The following is a 21,944-nucleotide window of genomic DNA, read 5'->3' as shown; positions in this document are numbered from 1 at the left end:
ATGGATTAACTGATGGCTAATTAAACCTTAAATGAGCACTAATGGCTTTGCTGCATTCATTACACTTGCAATGTTTCTTTCTAGTACGAATTACCCAATGTCTTCCAAAATTTTAATGTTGAGAAAATACCTTCCCTTGTTAATTACATAATGACATTACTACATTAATAAGATTTCTCTCCAGCATGAAATCTCTTATGATGTCCAAGGTATGAATTGTCACTGAAACCCTGCCATATTAATTTCATTACATTTGAAAGGTTTCTCCAATATGGATTACATGATAATAAGACTTGAATGCACACTAAAGGATTTGCCCACACATTACATTTGTAAGGATTCTCTCCAGTATGAGCACGACGACATAAGGAAGAGTTTGGACTGAAGACCACTCCACATAAATTACACTTATGCAGTTTCTGTCCAGTTGGAATTCTCCAATGATATACAAGATATGGATTCTGACTCAAGACTTTGCCACATTCATTACATTTGTAACGTTTCTCACCAGTATGAATTATTAGATGTCACACCAGGTATGAATTGCAGCTGAACACCTTGCCACATTCATTACGTGTTGTAAGGTTTCTCACCTGTATGGATTATCAGATGTACATGGTATGAACTGTGACTGAACACCTTACCACATTCATTACGTGTTGTAAGGTTTCTCACCTGTATGGATTATCAGATGTTGTACATGGTATGAACTGTGACTGAACACCTTGTCACATTCATTATATTTGTAAGGTTTCCTTCCAGTATAAATTGTCCAATGTTGTGGAAGGTATGAAATTTAATGAAGACCTTGCCACATTCATTACATTTGCAAGCTTTTTCTGTGTGTGACAGTCTCACTCTGTGGTCCTGGGTACTGTGTGGTGGCATCATCCAACCTCAAACTCCTGGGCTCAAGCAATCCTCCTGCCTTAGCTTCCAGAGTAGCTGGGACAACAGAACAGGCATGTACTACAATGCTCACTATTTCTATTTTTTTGGTATTTTCCTCAGGCTGGGTTCAAACTCCTGAGCTCAAGCAATCCTCTCACCTCAGCCTCCTAGAGTGATAGGATTACAGGTGTGAGACACCATAGCTGGCTACATTTATAAGGTTTCTCCCCAGTATGCATTCTCCGATGTTATGCAAGATGTGAAATATAATGGAACACCTTTCCATATTCATTATAATTATAGTGTTTCTCTCTAGCATACATTCTCCGGTATTTTGCCTGGTGTGAAGTTTAATTGAACTCTTTTGCCACATTAATTACATTTATAAGGTTTCTCTTCAGTATGAATTCTGTGATGATTGACAAGGTGTGAATTGCGACTGAACACTTTACCACATTCATTACATGTGTAAGGTTTCTCTCCAGTATGAATTCTCCAATGACTTGCTAGGTTTGACTTATCACAGAAGAATTTGCCACATTCATTACATTTGTAAGGTTTCTCTCCAGTATGAATTCTCCGATGTCGTGCAAGGTGTGAAATATGATTAAAGACCTTGCCACATTCATTACATTTGTGAGGTTTCTCTCCAGTGTGAATTCTCCAGTGATTGGCTAAGGATGACTTATGACTGAACACCTTCCCACATTCATTACATTTGTAAGGTTTCTCTCCAGTATGAATTCTCCGATGTTGTGCAAGGTGTGAGATTTGGTGGAATCCCTTTCCACATTCTTTACATTTGTAAGGTTTCTCTCCTGTATGGATTATCAGATGTTGTACAAGGTATGAATTACGACTGAAAACCTTACCACATTCATTACATTTGTAAGGTTTCTCTCCACTGTGAATTCTCCGATGTTCCGCAAGGTGTGAAATTTGAGGGAATACCTTTCCACATTCATTACATTTGTAAGGTTTCTCTCCAGTGTGAATTCTCCGATGTTGTACAAGGTGTGCAATTTGACTGAAGACCTTGCCACATTCATTACACTTGTAAGGTTTCTCTCCAGTGTGTATTCTCCGATGTTGTATAAGATGTGAAATGGTATTGAAGACCTTGCCACATTCATTACACTTGTAAGGTTTTTCTCCAAAATGTATTCTCCGATGACTTGCAAGGTATGATTTTTTATTAAAGACCTTGGCACACACAGCACATTCAAATCGTTTCTCTTCTGCATGGATTATTTGATGTACAGTGAAATGTAAACCTTGATTAAAGGCTTCACCACACTCATTACATTTGTAATGTTCTGTCTCTATGTGTGCTTTCTGTTTCTGTGTAAATAATGAATCCATAAAATCATATTCATCTTCATTAGAAATGTGGGGTTTGATAGTAGAAGGAATTCTGTGGGGTGGGGAAACCAAGGAATAATTGCTGACATAGTTCTCCATGTGATTCCATTCATAAATTTTCTCTTCAGCCTTAAATAGCTGCAGTTCTGGTAGATGTGACTGACTGTTTAATCCAAGCTCATTTTTAATAAACTTGTTTCCTGAATCCCTTCTATCATGCTGATGATCTCTCCTACCAGTGAGATTTTCCTTATGGGTCTTACCGACTATTTGGCAATGTCTTTCAGCAACTTGCCAGTGATACTTGAAGTTTTGTATATTTTTCTGGATTTCCGTAAACCAGAAGTCTTCAATGTCATGGCTTTCGTGCCTTTCCAACATCACTGTTTGGGATATTTCTCCTGTATTACTATTCAGTTTAGGAAATGACAATTCATTTATCATATATATAGAAGAGATACCTACAAGATATAAAGAACCACAGGTTTATGATGAATTCCAGATGGTCATTAAATACCTCCCAAGCGTAACATACATATAAGAAAGAGTTATTAAATTTCCAATTATGATGTTTAATTTTTAGGAAAATGGGTTCCTTAAAATATCAAAAAAGTAATTTAAAAAAATTGCAGGGAAGCTTAGTATGAAGCAATCTATAACCAAAGTACATTGTACAAACCTATGTTAACCTTGAAAGAAGAAGAATTTTTCCACCATTAAGCCAAAACACATGACAATGGGCTGAAAATATATGCCTGTCTAGTAATTGAAGAGAATTATGTACTTGTACTTGGAAAATGTATTGACGAGGGTCAGAGAAAACAGTTTGGAAGAAATAAAAAATGACACCCTATACCACATAAGACAGGCAACTATGATCTGAATATCTGTGTTACCAAAATTCATCTGTTGAAGTACTATTCACAATTTTCACTATTCACAGTTTTTACAAAGACCATGCAATATGCTTAGCCATCGACTATCACTAGCTTGTTGGAAAGAGTCTTGAGATAAATTATTCTTTTTCAAATAAAAACAGTATGTTCACAGTGTTTACGTATGTAACCCCATTATTGCACATTAAGTGAGAAAAGGAGAAGTTGATCCTGGGTCTGCAGGCTCAGACATGTTCTTAGGAACATCTGCTGATCAAAGCAGTACCAAAAAGAACAGGTCATAGGAAATAGAGAAGCACAGGAAAGAATATTTCAAGGGATACCGATCTAAGCTTTGTTGTTAATAGAGTTACTCAGTCATCCTTTATACATAATGCTATGTGAGTCATCACCCAGGGCACATAATTCATTTAGTCACCAGTGACAATAATGACTGCAGAAGTGTCCTGCAAAAGTTTTCCAGTGTTGAGCAACTGTCTTTACTTATACAGTGACAGCAGTGTGGGTGGTAAGGGGGTCTTGTGGAAATTGGAGTGCTCAGAAATACAAAAATTAAAATGCTAAAAAGTGATTGTATTGTCCATCTAAACCAAGAACCCACAAGAGAAAAGGCAAGAGTGGAAGGAAGGAAGCAATGAAGGGAGGATGTGTACCCAGAGGGATGATTCCTGGGCTAAGTGTGCTCAGTATGTGTTTGAGGAAACGAAGCTAGCAGGAAGATGTTGTCAAGGCCTGCCATTGATCACATTACTGAAATTGGGGGGAAAAAACTCCACCTCACTAACTAGAATATTGAATACATAATATGTTTTGTATGCAGGAGCAAAATTATGTTTGCAAATCTATGGAAATCGATTATACTATGTCAGTTAAAATTCCACCCTTGATAGTAAAGAGAAACTAATTTAGCAATCAACACAAAACTACCCCATTCTTAACTAGGAGACTAAAGCTACAGTAGTGAGACGAAACTGGAAGAGATTTGATGGAAACTCAAGTTTGATGATGTGGAAAGAAATTAGGCTTACATGTCCTACAATATTTACTATGAAACTAACCAAATTAAATGACCTCTAAATTCTATTTCTAGACACATAATCAACAAATTCTACATATAGATTCTATGAGATTATGTGCTCTCAGTGGGAACCAAAAGCAAATTCCTGATTATGTCCTTGGAGAAAAGATGGATGATTTCATTCTGTACACACAATGATACAATGAAACTTGATAAAGAGTACAGCAATGTAGGGAAATCATGGGTACAGAATCATGATCTACGCACTGAGGGGGTAGAGATATGTTTAAAGAAACAAAGCTAGGAGGCTGTTATTATGGTCTGCTCTTGATCATAATAGTGAAATTGAATAAAAACCTAATTATAATATTAAATAAATAATATGTTTTGCTAAGAAAATAATTTTGGCATATAAATATTTGAAGTTACTTTCCTCTTTTGGTTTATAAAAATTGCAGTGCCTCTTTTGCTGGCTTCTATGATTATTTAAAATTCATCACTGGACCTCTTAACACAGAATCAGACATAAAGAAATGACAGGCAGGAGTTCAAAACCAGCCTGAGCGAGACCCCGTCTCTACTATAAATAGAAACAAATTAATTGGCCAACTGATATATATATATATAAAATTAGCCGGGCATGGTGGCGCATGCCTGTAGTCCCAGCTACCCGGGAGGCTGAGGCAGAAGGATCACTCGAGCCCAGGAGTTTGAGGTTGCTGTGAGCTAGGCTGACGCCACGGCACTCACTCTAGCCTGGGCAACAAAGCGAGACTCTGTCTCAAAAAAAAAAAAAAAAAAAAAAAAAGAAATGACAGGAATACTTTTGTCTGCTATATAGCAGACTGGAAAATTCCAGACCTTGTTCCCTTAGAAAGACACCAAGTTACAAATATATAGTGCAAAATATCTTTGGAAAAACTCTTAAAACAAGACAGCCCTCTGAATTACCTGACAAAAACATAAAACAAGTGTCTTAACGATTCTCAGTGAACTAATAAATGAGATTGACAACTTAATGAAATTAGTAAAAAATGTATGAACAAATGAGAATTTTAAAAAAGAGTGAAAATGTAAAGAACAAATAATCAGAACTTCTATAGGTAATGCAATAAGTGAATTGACAAATACATTAGAGCAGTTAAATAGGGAACAACATGAGGTAGTAGAAAGAATGAGAGAAGCTGAAGACAAAATATTACAAATTATCCATTCAAAAATTAAAAATGAAAGAACAAGGAAAAGAAAATAGACTGATTATTTTATGAGATATCATCAAATGGAAGAATATACATATTCAGGAGCCTCACAAAGACAACAAGAAGGATATGAGAACTCATTTGAAAAAATAATTTCCAAAACATCCCAAACTCAAGGAAAGAAATGGATATATAAATTTAAGAAGCTCAAACAACTCCAACTTAATATAATCCAAAGACACTGCACAAGACACATTAGAAACTAATTATTAAAGGCAATAACAATGGGAACATTGTATATGGAGCAAGAGAAAAGAGACTTGTGATTTACAAGGGAACCTTGTATATCATTATCTGCATTTCTCAGCAGAAACCTTTCAGTCCAAAAAGCAGTGGGATGGTACATTCCAAGTGCTTAATGAAAAAACCTGCCAACCAAGAATCCTACAGTTTGCAAAATTCCCCTTGAAAAATAAAAAATTAAGGCCGGGCACAGTGGCTCGCGCCTGTAATCCTAGCACTCTGGAAGGCCAAGGTGGGAAGATTGTTTGAGGTCAGGAGTTCAAAACCAGCCAGAGCAAGAGCGAGACCCCGTCTCTACTAAAAATAGAAAGAGGGGGGAGGGGGGTGGGTATATACATACATAATGAGTGAGATGTGCACCATCTGGGGGATGGTCATGCTGGAGACTCAGACTTGTGGGGGGAGGGGGGAAATGGGCATTTATTGAAACCTTAATATCTGTACCCCCATAATATGCCAAAATAAAATAAATAAGTAAATAGAAAGAAATTAGCTGCATAACTAAAAATATATAGTAAAAATTAGCCAGGCATGGCACATGCCTGTAGTTCTAGCTACCATGTTTCCCTGAAAATAAGACCTACCCATAAAATAAGCCCTAGCAGGATTTCTAAGCATTTGTGCAATATAAGCCCTACCCTGAAAATAAGACCTAGTGATGAGCGTGGCTACACAGCGTATTTGCACAGCCCATGCATTTCTTTGCCTAGTGGTAAAGAAGACAAGCAGCCCTTCTCATCTGCCCCATGAGAGCTCTATTGCTCGACATGACAGATTGGGGCCAATGGTTCTAAAGGAAATAGAGTCGTAAGAAATTTGAGATGGAATTTGGGGTTTGGAGAATTATGATGATATTCCAGAAAAAGACAACTCAACTATATTTGAATAAATGTAGATTGTTGTACCGTACTTAAAAAAAATAACGCATCCCCTGAAAATAAGCCCTAGGGTGTCTCCTTGAGGAAAAATAAATATAAGACCCTGTCTTATTTTCAGAGAAACACAGTACTTGGGAGGCTGAGGCAGGAGGACTGCTTGAGCCCAGGAGTTTGAGGTTGCTGTGAGCTAGGCTGATGCTAAGGCACTCTAGCCCAGACAACAGAGTGAGACATTGTCTCAAAAAAGAAAACAAAGAAAAAATTAAAAGGAAATTTAGACTTCCCCAGATAAAGAAAAGATGAAGGAGTTCACTGTCCCTCTAGACCTGTCTTACCAAAAAGATTAATGAGAATCTACCAAGTTGAAATCAAAAAGGCTAGACAGGCTGGTTGCGGTGGCTCACACCTGTAATCCTAGCACTCTGGGAGGACCAGGCGGGAGGATCGCTCAAGGTAAGGAGTTCAAAACCAGCCTGAGCAAGTGCAAGACCCCGTCTCTACTAAAAATAGAAACAAATTAACTGGCCAACTAAAAACCTATATAGAAAAAATTAGCTGGGCATGGTGGTGCATGCCTGTAGTCCTAGCTACTTGGGAGGCTGAGGCAGGAGGATTGCTTGAGCCTAGAAGTTTGAGGTTGCTGTGAGCTAGGCTGACGCCACGGCACTCTAAGCCTGAGGAACAGAGTGAGACTCTGTCTCAAAAAAAAAAAAAAGGCTAGACAGTAACTCCAACCCATAAACAAAGTTCTCCAGTAAAGGCAAATAAATGGACAGAGAGACTTGGATAACTGTACCATTTTTTTCAATACCTGACCTTTTCCTCCTAACATTAAAAAGAAAAAAACATGAAAAAATACTATATATATTAATGGAAACAATATATATAGAAGTAATTCTGAAATCAGTAAGAAAAAGAGTTAGTGTAGATGTAAAAGAGTGGTTCTTGCAGGTGATGGGAATTAAGTTGTTATCCGTTTAATACATTACAACTTTAAGATGTTTAATATACTTGTAATTTCCCCAAAAAAATATCTATAAAATGTACAAAAAATAAATAAGGGAGTAAAAGCATGTCTCTACAAGAAAGCAACAAGATCCACCATAAGGCAGTAAGTGAGAAATGAGGGGAAAAAGCCTACATGAAATACTGACAGTATGGGGGAAAAAGGCAAGAGTATGGCCTTCTCCATCAATTAAACTGGGAATATAAATGTCTAACTCAGCACTCAGAAGACACAGATTGGCTGAATATACAGGATTCAACTATGTTTTCCACATTACACTCATGTTAGATTTAAGGACACAGATAGGCTAAAATTGAAAACACAAAAAAATATATTCCATGCAAATGGTATCCAAAAGACAACAGAGATGGCTATACTAATATACACTTTAACTTAAGGATCATTAATTAGAGACAATATATCATAATGAAAGGATTAACTCACTAAGAAGATACAGTAAGTCAATGAAATAACAGAACTCCATGTACAAAGCAAACATTTACCCTACTTTCAATAATGGATAGAGCAATGAGTGAGTTGATCAATAACAAAATAGAAGATTTAACTCAATATAAACTAGTTGAACCTAACAGACACATACAGAACACACCATCTCAAAACAACAAAATATAAATGTTTCTGTGATACCCATAAAATAATTTCCCAAACTGACCTCATGTTAGGATGCAAAAGCAAGATGAAAGCAGCAGTGGCTTAACCAAGTGACAGTGGACATAAAACCACAGGCAGCATTCCACATGGAACTGGGGACCCAATACAGGACTGTTCTGTCAACTGTCTTTCCGTTCTGCTGAGTAACAATCTCAGAAGAGCCAGCCTACTCCCCTCACATCCACACCCACACACCACTAACGAGTAAAGCAGAACTGAAGAATGGCCAAGGGACCTTGTAAAGTAAGAAGAAATACGTATGTTGCCGTCTTCCCCAATCCTGACACAGAGCCCCTAATCACTTTGAAATTCCTGAGTGACAGGAGTATGGTTTTTTCTAGTAAGACAACTCTTGTGGTCTCTTGGATGAGGGCTGGTCAACAGAAAGACCAAGCAATGACTAGAAGCCTAGAATTTCCAGCCCCAATCACCACCTCACAGGAAGGCAAGGGAGCCTGGAGAGTAAGTTAATATCAATCGAGGCTATGTGAAGAGGCTGCCATAAAAATCCCTGAACTACGGGGTTGGAGACTCTCCAATGCTGAACACATGGAAATGCTTGGAGAGCACTGTACCTGGAGCACCCCGCCCCTTCTCATGTGCCTTGCCTTGTGAATCTCTTCACTTGGCTGTTCATGTGTATCCTTTAAAAGATCTTCTATAGGCCGGGTGCGATGGCTCACGCCTGTAATCCTAGCACTCTGGGAGGCTGAGGTGGGCAGATTGCTCGAGGTCAGGAGTTTGAAACCAGCCTGAGCAAGAGCGAGACCTTGTCTCTACTATAAATAGAAAGAAATTAATTGGCCAACTAATATATATACAAAAAATTAGCCAGGCATGGTGGGGCATGCCTGTAGTCCCAGTTACTCGGGAGGCTGAGGCAGCAGGATTGCTTGAGCCCAGGAGTTTGAGGTTGCTGTGAGCTAGGCTAACACCACGGCACTCACTCTAGCATGGGCAACAAAGCAAGACTCTGTCTCAAAAAAAAGACTAAAATATCCTCTATAATGAGCCAGTAAACGTATACGTTTCCCTGAGTTCTGTGAGCCACCCTAGCAAATTAATCAAACCCAAGAAAAGAATCATGAACCCTGATGTATATACAGTTGGTCATTAAGGATAGGTGATAATCAACTACTTGTGATTGGCATCTGAAGTTGGGGACAGTCCTGGAGACTCAACCCTTAGCCCGTAGCATCTGACTTGAAATCCAGATAGACAGGGTCAGAATTGAATTGAATTACTGGACACCTAGTTGGTGTCCGTTGAAAAATGGGCTGGGAGAGGAGCCTGTGGATTGGTGGGGAGAAATCCTCCCACACACTAGTGACCAGAGGGGAAGTGTTCTGTGTTGAGTGGTATGTGACAGTAGGAAAAACACGTGGCTTTTTCTTATCTCAAAGAGACATGAACAAGCAGACAGGGCTTGAGACATCTCCATGCAGTTTCCAGGGTCCCAGGTACAAAGAAAGAGCAGCCAGTGTTTTCCCATCTCCTGATTAGTTCTTCCAGTTAAAGGTAATGGGGTAGAACCTCAACAGGTCCAGGCATTAGGACTACAGAGGCCACAGCTCTGGACTATATGGACAGGGAACTGAGCATCACATGGAATGAAGTATAGAAGAAAAGACAACGAGGGAAAGAGACCTCTTGGAAACAGCCCTTCCTGTGCTGCAGAGAGTCAGGGGACCAAAGAGTTCACAGAAGCTGTGTTGTCCATCATGATAAAGATCTTGCCTTTGTCCACATTTGAGCTGCAGAATCACGGGAGGGCAAAAGGATAAACTATAACACATCTGAAGAACAGAGTGATAAGTGGCGGCAAAGAGAAATTTCATCAGAGCTCACAGGATTCACACATTTGTTTGCCCACAGAACTCTCTTGCTTGCTAAGAGTTTCTAACACATTGATTAATGGTGCTGCTTCCACTGTGCCCACCTGACCTCTTACCTGAGTTCACACCTTTGATCCATTCCCCTCCATCCGGGTTTCTTGCTGTTTTCACTTCACTCTCCACAGTCCAGAGCTCATTCTCTTGCTCCAACATGGAGACAACATTCAGGTCAGAAAGAGAGATGCCTGCTTATAAAAAGAAAGGAACATGATATGCTGCTGCTTTTCCAAATTCCAACCCCATGTTAAGGTAGGAGAGAGGCCATTACAGGTGGATTAATAAAATATTTCACAGTTTCATCCACTGAACGTTTACTTCTGAATGTTTAAAGAACACTGTAAGATGCAGATGTCTAGCTCTCTTCCAAAAACTACTGAATCAAAAGCACAGGGGTAGAAAACAAGCAACTGGATATTTTTAAAAGTCTGTCATAAGGTATTATGTGCACTTCAGTTGTGGAAACACCACTGAGGGACCATGAAGGGGACAGGACATCTAACCAAAGGGGGCAGGTAAGGCACATTATGAAGTTTTGCTTTTCTCAATCAATACAGTTTCAATCTCAAGTCAAGCAATGCAGGGGGGAGGGTCCCAAGAGGCAATCAGGGAAAATATAAAAATCCTGACTTCTAAAGAAAAGTTATCCTCACCCAGGGAGACCAGGTTCCTATAGTTCTCCAACATCACATCCCTGTATAAAGTCCTCTGAGCAGGGTCCAGGTACATCCACTCCTCCTGAGAGAATTCTATGGCCACATCCCTGAATGTCAAAGGTCTCTGAAATGAAAACACATTTTACCAAGGGATTATGGGGAGACTTCTTACATAAAATGAGAAGAGGAGAAAGAGGAAAGGATGGACTTGATGGAAATAAGTATTGTGACAGATCCTAGTAAGGTATTTTTAAGCGCATTATGTCAAAGCAATAATATCTGCTAAATCAGTGTGGATTTCTCATTTTTATGGACAAGAAATATACAAATAAAAAAATCAACAGAGTTACCGCTATGGAAGTAGTAGATATTAATACTACTTTCAACATACCAAGTGATATTCAGTATCCACCTAAGCTAGAACCTAAGTTGTGTCCTCAGAGATGACAATGTCCACGATGCCTTCAAAGAAAGGTCACAATCTAAACACCAAAATGATGGTAAGAATGGCAGTAACTGAAGCTTTGGGACATTCCCCATAGGCGAGACATTATTCTACAGGATTTAAATGTACTAACTCATATAACAACATAATAGTCAACAAGAAGAAGACCTAGTCCCATCTTACCAAGACACAAGTATGTCACATACACTCTCAGAAACTCACCCCCAAGCCAAATAGTTAAAAATGGCAGACCAAGCACCTGGGAATCAGAACTGAAACTCAAAAACTAAACACTTAAATAACACATGTAATTTAGAAAAGTAAATTGACAGCCCTTTGCCTAACTGAAAAAACTTAAAACATGTTCAAGATAACAACATGGAACTCCATAGAAGGTCATTGCATTTCTCACACAAATGCAATCCCATTTGTACATTATTATTCTTACTAATAGTTAACTCATTAATGTGACAGTGTACACCAAATTTAAGGCCATGAAAATTAAGAGATAATTTCAATTGTTTAATATGAAACTTACTGATTAAATTATAGTGGGTATTTCATAAATGCCATAGGCTTACTCATCCATGCACTCATGCATGCATAAATATATATATATATATGTATATACACACACACGTTTAAATTAACCAAGTAAAAGGAGTTGTCTCTTAATGACACACTTTTTGAATGAGTTTTTCATCACCAATTTTGCTCATCTGCATTTCAGCATTTATGGGACAATGAAATGTATAAATTGCTCTTAACTTAGTTTGCCACCATTTTTCTGTATTAGGCTAATAAAAGAAACATACAAACATTTTTTTAAAAAACTTTTTTTAATTGAAAAAATTTTACAACATATTAAATGGTTTATACACCAGACTAAATGGGATTCACACCTGGAAGACTGGTGGTTCAAAATAAGAAAGGCAATTAACATAATAAACTATGTTAATAAATGGAGGACAAACACCACCTGATGATCTCAATTGGTAAGAAAAATTCTTGGACAAAACTCAACACTCTTTCATGGTAAAAACACTAAACAAACCAGCAACAGAAGAATACTACAAAACACTGGATTTGAAAAGGATTTCTTGGAATATAACACCAAAAGCATAGGCAAGAAAGCGAAACCAAACGGAACAATGTGTAACTTAAAAATGTCTGCGCCTCAAAGGAATCAATCAAAAGTAGGAAAAGGCAACCTACAGAATGGGAGAAAAGAGTCACAAATCATATGTATTTCATAAAGGTTCATATCCAGATTATATAAAGAACTTCTAAATTCAACAACAAAAAACCCACTTAAGGAAGAGCAAAGAACTTAAATAGACATTACTCTGAAGAAGATAAGCAAATCACTGATACAAATATGAAAAGATGTTCATCACCATCAATCATGAGACAAATACAAATAAACATCACAAAGCTCTGACTTGAGGGGGGAGAGGGGCATGGGCAATATACGTAACCTTAACATTTGTACCCCATAATATGCTGAAATAAAAAAACAAATGGGAAAAAAAACAAAAAACAAATAAACATCACAACGACAGAGCACCTTACACTTACTAGGATAGCCATTATTGATAGATGAGAGAATAACAAGTGCTGAAGAGGACATGGAGAAATCAGAAATTGGAGTTCTTGTGCACAGTTGGTGGAAATGTAAAATGGTGCATCCATCATGAAAGTCAGCAAGAGCGTTCATCAAAAAATTAAAAATTAGAACTACCACATGATCCTGCAATGCCAATTTGCAGGACATCTATTAAAGAATGAAAGCAGGCTCTCGAAGAGATATTTGCACACTCATGCTCATACACAGTAGCCAAGAGGAGGAAGCAACCAACATACCCATCTACAGATGACAGGGTGAAGAAAATACAGTATATACAGGCAATGGAATATTATTCAGCCTTAAAGAAGGAGGAAATCCTGTCACATGCTACAACATACATGAACCTCGAGGACATTATGCTAAGGGAAACGAGCCAGTCACAAAAGGACACCTTCTGTGTGATTCCATTCATATGTAATACCTAAGGAAGTCTACCGCATACAAGCACAACATAGAAAGATGTTTGACAAATGCTGCAGGGAGGCCAAAGGGGGAATTAGTGTTTACTGGGTATCCAGTATAAGTTTTGCAATATGAAAACTTTCCAGGGCCTGGCGTGGTGGTTCACACCTGTAATCCTAGCACTATGGGAGGCCGAGGTGGGGAGGATCGCTCAAGGTAAGAAGTTCGAGACCAGCCTGAGCAAGAGCGAGATCCCATCTCTACTAAAAAAAGAAAGAAATTAATTGGCCAACTAAAAATATATAGAAAAAATTAGCCGGGCATGGTGGTGCATGCCTGTAGTCCCAGCTACTCAGGAGGCTGAGGCAGGAGGATCGCTTGAGCCCAGGAGTTTGAGGTTGCTATGAGCTAGGCTGATGCCACGGCACTCTAGCTGGGAAACAGAGTGAGACTATCTCAAAAAAAAAAACCAAAACTTTCCAGAGATGTGTTACACAGTAATATGAATACACCTAACATTCATGAGCTATAAACAAGACAAGCAAACAAACTTTCCTGAAAGACATAATCAAGGAGCCACAAACCCAATTCTTACTGGAAGATATAGTGACATAAAGACCCCCATGATGAACAGTCCAGAGCCACTGAAAACAAAACAAATGCATGGGACTTCAATGAATGTGATTATGTCGGGTCAAAGGAGAACCAACATGATTTTGAAAAGAAAAAGGAAATGGAGGGGTTTGTAAAACTACACATGAACCTCTTCAGATATACTGTATCTGAAACATTACAATGAACCAAATAAAATACCTACAATAAGATATATATGAAAATTCAACTTAAAGAGAATGCAAACAAAATTTTGAACAATAAAACTTTAGACCCAAATGAAACATAGTATTTCATAATCACGCAAGGTCAAACAAATCAATATGAATGAAACAGGCAAAGACACAACAAAAAACAGGAGGCATTAAGAATAAAAGATTTGTTTCACTTAAAACTGTACAACCTAAAAAAAAAAAAAAAAGACCAGGGCATATACACCGAATATAAAGCATAGAATATAAAATGATCCTGTAACACATGAAAAAAAAAAAACTGAGCACAGCATGAAAATCTACTTTATTTACACATGTCCACAAAATAATGAAACCTACACACACTTTGAAGAAATGGGAAAATGGAAATACAAAGGATTGTCATACGCCCCATTTTTTCAAAATATAAAAAGTACATAGTAGTAAGTTTTGTTTAAATAAGGAAGAAATCTCACACATTGTGGGGGGGAGAGGGTACCTCTGCAGCTGGAGGTTAGGAGATCCTGTCAGATCTAACAAGACAGGAAATGCCTCATCCTAGTGGAGGCAATTACTTTGTCAACTGCCCAACCCGGGGGACTCCTTGGGTATCTGTCACGACATGGACATTCATGGTGGCAGACACTGCGGAATTCCTTATAACAGGGAAAACCTGTAAAGATCCACGTGTCTTCTTTCAGAGAATGTTCAGTAAGGATGCAAAAGAGCAAGCCATCATGTTTAATAACATGAAGACATATAAATTCTCACAACTGGCAGGATCAAGTATCACAATAAAATATTCAATAAAGAATTTTCTCTAGGCCGGGCGCGGTGGCTCACGCCTGTAATCCTAGCACTCTGGGAGGCCGAGGCGGGCGGATTGCTCAAGGTCAGGAGTTCAAAACCAGCCTGAGCGAGACCCTGTCTCTACCATAAAAATAGAAAGAAATTAATTGGCCAACTAATATATATAATATAAAAATCAGCCGGGCATGGTGGCTCGTGCCTGTAGTCCCAGCTACTCGGGAGGCTGAGGCAGGAGGATTGCTTGAGCCCAGGAGTTTGAGGTTGCTGTGAGCTAGGCTGACGCCATGGCACTCACTCTAGCCTAGGCAAGAAAGTGAGACTCTGTCTCAAAAAAAAAAAAAAAAAAAAAAAAAAAAGAATTTTCTCTAAACTGTCCTAACAATGTGGAACAAATCTGTACAAGACTTGCCCTGACTCCTACCATAGAACTGACAACAGTGGCTCCCCAGTGACAGTGAAGGGATGGTGGGAGACTGACAGCAAGAAGGTGGCTTTTTACATTTTAGGGTCTCGGCTTCATCTCTATGTGAGTTTTACCCTAAAATAAACATACACATGACGTGATACTTAAAGCAAAGAAATATATATTTAATAACCATTGGTGCAGCGAGAATATGCTTCATCTTCTCTGATAAGAAGTTTTGCTCTGACATCTAAACAAAATTATAACCATTTTTATCTAAAACATACGTTTCACAAGAGTCTCTGCAGAAACTCCACATTCTCCGAGGGATGGTGGTTCTGAGAATGATTTAAAGAATCTTCTGATGCTAGATATTTCCTACAAATGTACTATAAAATCAAGCAGAAAAGGTTTCCCCTTCCTGATCTCTTTTTGACAAATTCAGCAGGTAATTGTGCACATTAATATGTGACCTCCATGAACACCTTCTCTAATCCTGATCTACAGAATCCTGTACCCAGACGTGGCACTCCCTGCTGCCCAACAGCACTGACGCCACAGGGCCACACCTATCCCCAACCCGTGTCTGGGCGAGAAGCCCTTCCCAGGACCATGTCCAGTGTGGCCTCTTCTCCAGATCATGTCACTGGGTCACAGTGAGATGGAATCTGAGTGGAGGTGACAGGGACTGAGGGAAGGCATGGGTGAGTGGGAGCAAACACAACAGGCAGGACGCTGCAGAGTCACAGAAGATCAGCAACTCCAGTGCCCGGCATGTCAGAAAGGAGGGGGACACAGAGCCACCCACTGAGAACATCACCTTACCTGAGCCAGAGCCATTCCTGACTCCTTTCCTTTCCTCTTCCTTCTCTTCTGGGCTTCTTCCTCACACAATATGACTCCTTAGAAGTCAATCCTGAATGTCAAAAATATACTGTTTACTATTTAGAATCAAGACACCCGCTTCCTGGGCCACAACCACACACACAAGACCTCACCCTGTGGAAAGATGGTCCTCTGCTGCCCACTGCACCAGGGGGGATGGAGGGACCATAAACTAACTCCTACAGGAAGATCAATGGAGAGTTTCTGACCCCTTTCTACAGACCTCACTCCCATCCTGGTGAAACCTCACGCACATGCGCGCGCGCACACACACACACACACAGAGTAACGGTGGGGAGCTAGGCTGGACTGAGCTCCCTCCAGGGCACAGACTGGGCTCTGACCAAACCCAGTGCATAACCCCTGTGTGGATCACCGGCTGAGCTCAGCCCTCAGAAACGGAGGACAAAGAGCCTTGGTGTTCAGTGATGATACAGATTAGAATCAACTTTAAATATGATTGAGGTCAGGCCCCAATCTATTTGAATGAACATCTCTGGTAAGGGGGCACAAGAGATGTGTTTGCAAAATGCCTCAGCACTGTAATGTGAAGCCAGGATTAAGCTCCAGAGAGGCAAGCCCAGCACACACACACCCCCACTCCATGCAGTGATCCTGCTCTCTGCTCTAGGCGTTATTGTCACCAGCATTCAGACATTAGAGGAAAAGAAACAAAAAAACACAGAACACACAACATGGAGGGCATATGTGTGCTTCTGGATGTTAAATGGAGTAGGTAACAGAAGTCTCTACCAAGAAGTTGATATCAGAACAAACACCAGGGGAAGGAAGGGTTTTTAATTGCCTGCAGCTGAGGGGCCAGAGACAGAGGGACAGCCCACGTGGAAGCCCTGAGGCAGGAGCCACCTTGGCCCCAGGAATAGGAAAGAGGCCTGTGAGGCTGGAGCAGAGCGAGGACACAAGCAGGAGATGAGGCCAGGGAGGTCCTGGGGGAGCAGAGCAGGGAGGGCCAGGTCTGCACACATTTCTCTCCCACACCTCAGAAGAACTTTGGATTTGTATTTCCACACTCGTTCTAACTAAATATGTAGGGTTTTTTTTTATATTATTAATTAAAACACTAAGACAAAATGGAATATCTCCTATATGTTCAATACATCGGACACAGCTAAGCCCCAGGAAGTACAGGGTCACCTTAATCTGAGATGTGGGGACTGCAGGGAACACATTTGGGGGAGTTCAGGAAGCCTCTTTTGGACATTTGAAGGGCAAGATGCCTGTTAGACATCCCAGCAGAGAAGCGAGGTGACAACTAGGCACAGGACTCCAGAGTCCAGGGGAGAGGTCTGCAGGGGAAATGGAGACACGTGGGTGGGGTGTAAACCATGAGATGAGATGAGATGATGAGATGAGATGATGAGATGAGATGAGATGAGATGAGATGAGATGAGAAGAGAAGAGATGAGAAGAGATGAGAAGAGAAGAGAAGAGAAGAGAAGAGAAGAGAAGAGAAGAGAAGAGAAGAGAAGAGAAGAGAAGAGAAGAGAAGAGAAGAGAAGAGAAGAGAAGAGAGGAGAGAAGGAAAGGCAGTGGGTATGGACTGAGATGAGAAGAGGTCCCAAAACCAAGCGGGGGGTCACTCCACATTCAGACAACAGGGTGTTCAGGAAACAACTGAAGAGGAAAATGGTAAGAGATGATGGTGACAACAGAAAATTAAAACAGCATGGATAGACCATTCCAAGTCAATACAGCGTAGAGAACACAGGCCTTGAGGAAGGTGGATGAGCTGGCCAGAGATGGTTTTTTTCCCATTACTGTCTGAGATAGCAAAACTCCAAACTGTTTTCACTCCTCTCATGCTCAACACAGAATACTTCACTTCCGGTCACCAAAATGTGTGGTCTTCCCCACACTGACCAGTTCTAAGAAGACTGGAAATCCTAAACTTTAACTTAATTCTCACTCTATCTTTGAGGAGATAGTGTCCAATCCTGCAGGTTAAGGGCTCAGCTGCACAAGACTGTCCCTCCTGTCACATGCAGGACACAAGCAGCAGCTGTCACCTATGCTTCTGGCTGACCAGCTAAACATCATGGTTTCCAAGTCCCTTCCTGTGTTTGATTAATTTGCTGGAATGAATATTCCATCCATCTGTTCTTCTGCATCCTTTGTAATATTCTTTATAACAATTGAGTAAATCTACGTAAAACGTTTTCCTAAATTCTGTGAGCCTCTCTGGCAAATTAATACAGGCTGAGGAGGGGGTCATTGGAATCCCCAATTTATAGCCCGTTGGTCAGAAGTTCAGGTTCCAACCTGGGACTTGTTACTAGCATCTAAAGTGTGACCAGTCTTATGGAACTGAGCACTAATCCTGTGGGATCTGATGATAATTCCAGGCACACAGTGTCAGAACTGAGGTAAATTATAGGACAGCAAGTTGTGTCTGATGGAGAATTGGTTGATGGTGGGAAGAAATTACCAATTATTTGGTGACCAGAGGTGAAGTATTCTGTGTTGAGAGTTCACTGTTGTACTGACTATAACAGGAAAGAAAAAAGACACTGCGGTTTTTCCTCCCAGCTCACACACTCCTCCACAAAATACCCCATCCCCAAAAAAGGGAAGTGGGTGACGTACAACTGAATAGGGACTGCAAATAGAAGGTAGCCCCTGATCCCAATAATTATAAAATCCAGTGTTATAGACAGGAGTTTTACAACTTTCATTCTCATCTGTATAAACAAAGAAATTTTAAGTTTGCTACATTATAAAGGCAGAAATCAATATATTATAGTTTAATCATCTGTATCCAATCAACTGGCCACTAATCTTGAATCAGGGTCCCCTCTTTCTTCATTACCTTGTGTTTCCCTCCCTCATCCTCTACATATCTCTCATTCCCACCTTCTCTCTCTAGCTCTTTTTTTCTTTTCAGTGTTTCCCCCTGGGACCCTGATATTCTCTTTGTGCCCCCTTCTCTCTTGCTCTTTCTCCCCTTCTTCCCTCTATTTCCTCTCTTACTCCTGGGCCGCTCCATTCTGGAAACTCATGTCACCTGCTGTTGCTCTTTCTCTCTCTTCTTTTCATTGTCCCAATCTCATTTCTGCTTCTTTCTTCCCCATCCCTGCTCCCCCTTTGCTCTCCCTGTTAAATTCCCTCTTCCCTGTGACACCCCCTTGTCCCCACCTTCTGGCACTCCCAGGTCCCTAGGCTTCCTCCCTGCTGTGGTTCCCCCTCTGCTCTCTTTGTCAGCAGGTGCCCCTTCTTGTTGTCCCAGCACAATGTGGCTCTGCCTGCCCTGGCTCCAAATCATCCGTCCCCTTCCCCACTCTGTCAGAGGTGCCTCCCCCTTTGATGCCCCTCTGCCTATTTTGCTGTCCTTCATCTCTCTGGACACAGAGCTTTTCGGTACGTTTTTCTAGTTACTTTTCTTACTCTCCTACTTTCTCGGCTTCTTCCATTTCTAAAGCCTCTTTGCAAATCCCTCCCCCATTCTCTACTTTGCCGTCTCTTTATAGGTCTCCCTCCTTCTTCCGTTCTCTTTCTCAATTTGTCTATTTACTCTCACTTGCTCTTAGACACAAATTTACAAGGAGAGGGATGGAATATGGCGCTAGCCTCCGGAAGAGCACATTTTTCAGTGGGGTGGCGTTTGGGAAGGAAGAACAATGAGTTCCAAGGGACACGACCAAGTCGCACACCCGCCCCAGCCACGCTGGGGTGATGTGGTGGCTGTGAAGGAGAAGCCTGGGAAACAGAAAGGCCCCACACAAGGAAGACAAGGTGCTGCGTGGAACGAAAAGGGGGAGTCTGAAGAACCCCCAAACCAGGGAGAGGACGCGGCTTCCCCAGGCTGGCGGCGGCGGCGCTGCCCTCCAGGGACCCACAAGGGCGAGGCTTGGGGACGAAGCGGTGGTGAATCCACTTGGCAGGTGAGGACTTTACACAGCGAGGAGCGGAAGGTGAAGCCAGTGAAGGGTTTTAAGGAAGAAAACGGGGCGAAAGGAGGTGTGTGCATGGCCTGAAGGTAGGAAGCCCGGGACAGGACCAGTCTGAGCCATACAAAAGGTAAGTGACCCCGGATGGCGACGTATGAATTTACTCAGGCCGAAGGGAGCGCTGAGGGGATTTTACGGTTTGTAAGGAACCCAGGTGATCAGATACGGAAGTGCTGGGGGACTGCGAATCGCAGACTTAATCTACACAATGGAAAACTCACGCGCAGCAGTGCGACTCTCGCTCCACGCCATCCACTTCCGGGTCTGCAGGAAACTGCGCGCGCAGGAGAGGCCAGACCTGGGCGGGGCCCGCGCGGGTGGGCGGGGCCTGGGCGGGGCCAGCGCTTCTCTCCCCCTTGCTCCTAGGGCGTCTCTATTTTCTGGGTTTTACAGGCAAGTGAGGCTGAAGCTACTCTGGGATCTGGGATCTCATCCCAGATCTGGAACTGGGATCTCTCTGGCGGGGTCCACGTGAGGCGATGATTGCATCCAGGACAGTTCCTGCTATTAAAATTAATTTTCGCTGCTTAATTATACAAGGCCCTGTGAAGAGGGTGCAAACTAGAATGTGAAATGCAAAACCCTACCTGGGCAGAATGTGTCATTGCATGCTGAAGCCCAACAGCAAAGAATAGGAATCCTTTGCATTTCTGTTCCCCATGCAGCACTCCTGAGGGTGTCAGCCCTGTGCTCAGTTTCTGAGATGTTTTCTTTTTGTTTCAATTGCTGTCTTTATTATGAAATATACTTAATATTCTATTTCTTTAGATAGGATCTAGCTAATACATATTAAGAAGTTATGACATGAGCATATTTATACTTCTTTTTCTGTGTCTTCCTTCTCTGCCACTAATCTAAATGGATATCTAAGGGAAGCAAGTTCAAGGAAGTGGGAATGGCAAGGGAAGAGGCCTGGACTAGATTATGTTTTGTTTGTTGATGTGTTTGCTTGAGAAATAGGTAGAAGGCCCCTGGAGCTAGAGCCGAGTGAAGCAGTTCATGAGATTTTCACAGGGACAACACCTGGGGTGTGGAGCCCTAATGCTAGTGAAAGGTTAAAAGCAAATGTTGCTTTTTAAAAAAGCAAAAACTTTTTAATAATAAATTCCATAGCTCTTCTTTATAGTTGTTACTCTATTCTGAACTTCAGATGAGTTAATTTGAACTAAACATTATTGACATCATCATATGCTTATGTAATTTCTATATGTACTATAGTTCCAGATTCACTTTACGTGCAACCTAGCACAATTAAAACACATAATTTTTACTTAAAATTAGCAATCTATTTTAGGTCTTTTTCGGTTTTCTCTTTCTAGATGTTCTGTCAAGTTGGATAACAAAGCCTGTAAAATAGTCTTCAGAAGACACTAGATTTACTTTAACCTAAGGAATAATTTTGGGCCGGGCGTGGTGGCCACACCTGTAATCCTAACACTCTGGGAAGCTGAGGCGGGAGGATCGCTCAAGGTCAGGAGTTCGAAGAGCAAGACCCCGTCTCTACTAAAAACAGAAATTTAGCCGGGCATAGCGGTGCATGCCTATAGTACCAGCTACTCAGGAGGCTGAGGCAGGAGGATTGCTTGAGCCCACGAGTTTGAGGTTGCTGTGAACTAGGCTGACGCCACGGCACTCTAGCCCAGGCAACAGACCCAGACCGAGTCTCAAAAAAAATAAATAAATAAAGTTCAGGGGTCTGGGGGAAGGACTGAAGCTTAACTAAAGTTTCATTTTAAGTCAAGATAACCAGCATTGTTCCTATTGACCAGTGGGGTCAAACAATTCAGTACTCCTTGATAAGACAAAGGATGGGAATTTGGAGGGTCTTTAT

The 21,944-nt window shown here is 41.0% G+C and overlaps 1 protein-coding gene across 1 annotated transcript; it reads right to left on the bottom strand.

The window, feature by feature from the left end:
• Nucleotides 1–250: 250 nt before the first annotated feature.
• On the bottom strand, nucleotides 251–20,376 carry LOC142865735 (uncharacterized). Its single transcript, XM_075998944.1, has 5 exons — nucleotides 20,335–20,376; nucleotides 16,089–16,179; nucleotides 10,771–10,897; nucleotides 10,177–10,305; nucleotides 251–2,714 (listed from the first exon to the last, which is right to left on the bottom strand). The coding sequence occupies exons 2-5, from the start codon at nucleotides 16,101–16,103 to the stop codon at nucleotides 1,264–1,266; spliced, it is 1,722 nt and encodes a 573-aa protein (XP_075855059.1). The 5' UTR covers nucleotides 16,104–16,179; nucleotides 20,335–20,376; the 3' UTR covers nucleotides 251–1,263.
• Nucleotides 20,377–21,944: the final 1,568 nt, after the last annotated feature.

This window comes from Microcebus murinus, chromosome 32 (assembly GCF_040939455.1).
Source record: "Microcebus murinus isolate Inina chromosome 32, M.murinus_Inina_mat1.0, whole genome shotgun sequence".
In the NCBI taxonomy this organism is placed as follows: Eukaryota; Metazoa; Chordata; class Mammalia; order Primates; family Cheirogaleidae; genus Microcebus; species Microcebus murinus.
Note: the sequence above shows the minus strand (reverse complement) of the source record. Positions and strands in the feature narration are given on the sequence as shown.

What these genes read in the sequence shown, in the direction of transcription:
- LOC142865735 (XM_075998944.1), bottom strand. An exon ending in TAGGAACCTGGTCTCCCTGG is followed by an intron (nt 10,306 to 10,770) that starts GTGAGGATAACT and finishes TTTTATAAGCAG; the next exon opens with GCATCTCTCTTTCTGACCTG. An exon ending in GATCAAAGGTGTGAACTCAG is followed by an intron (nt 2,715 to 10,176) that starts GTAAGAGGTCAG and finishes TATATCTTGTAG; the next exon opens with GTATCTCTTCTATATATATG.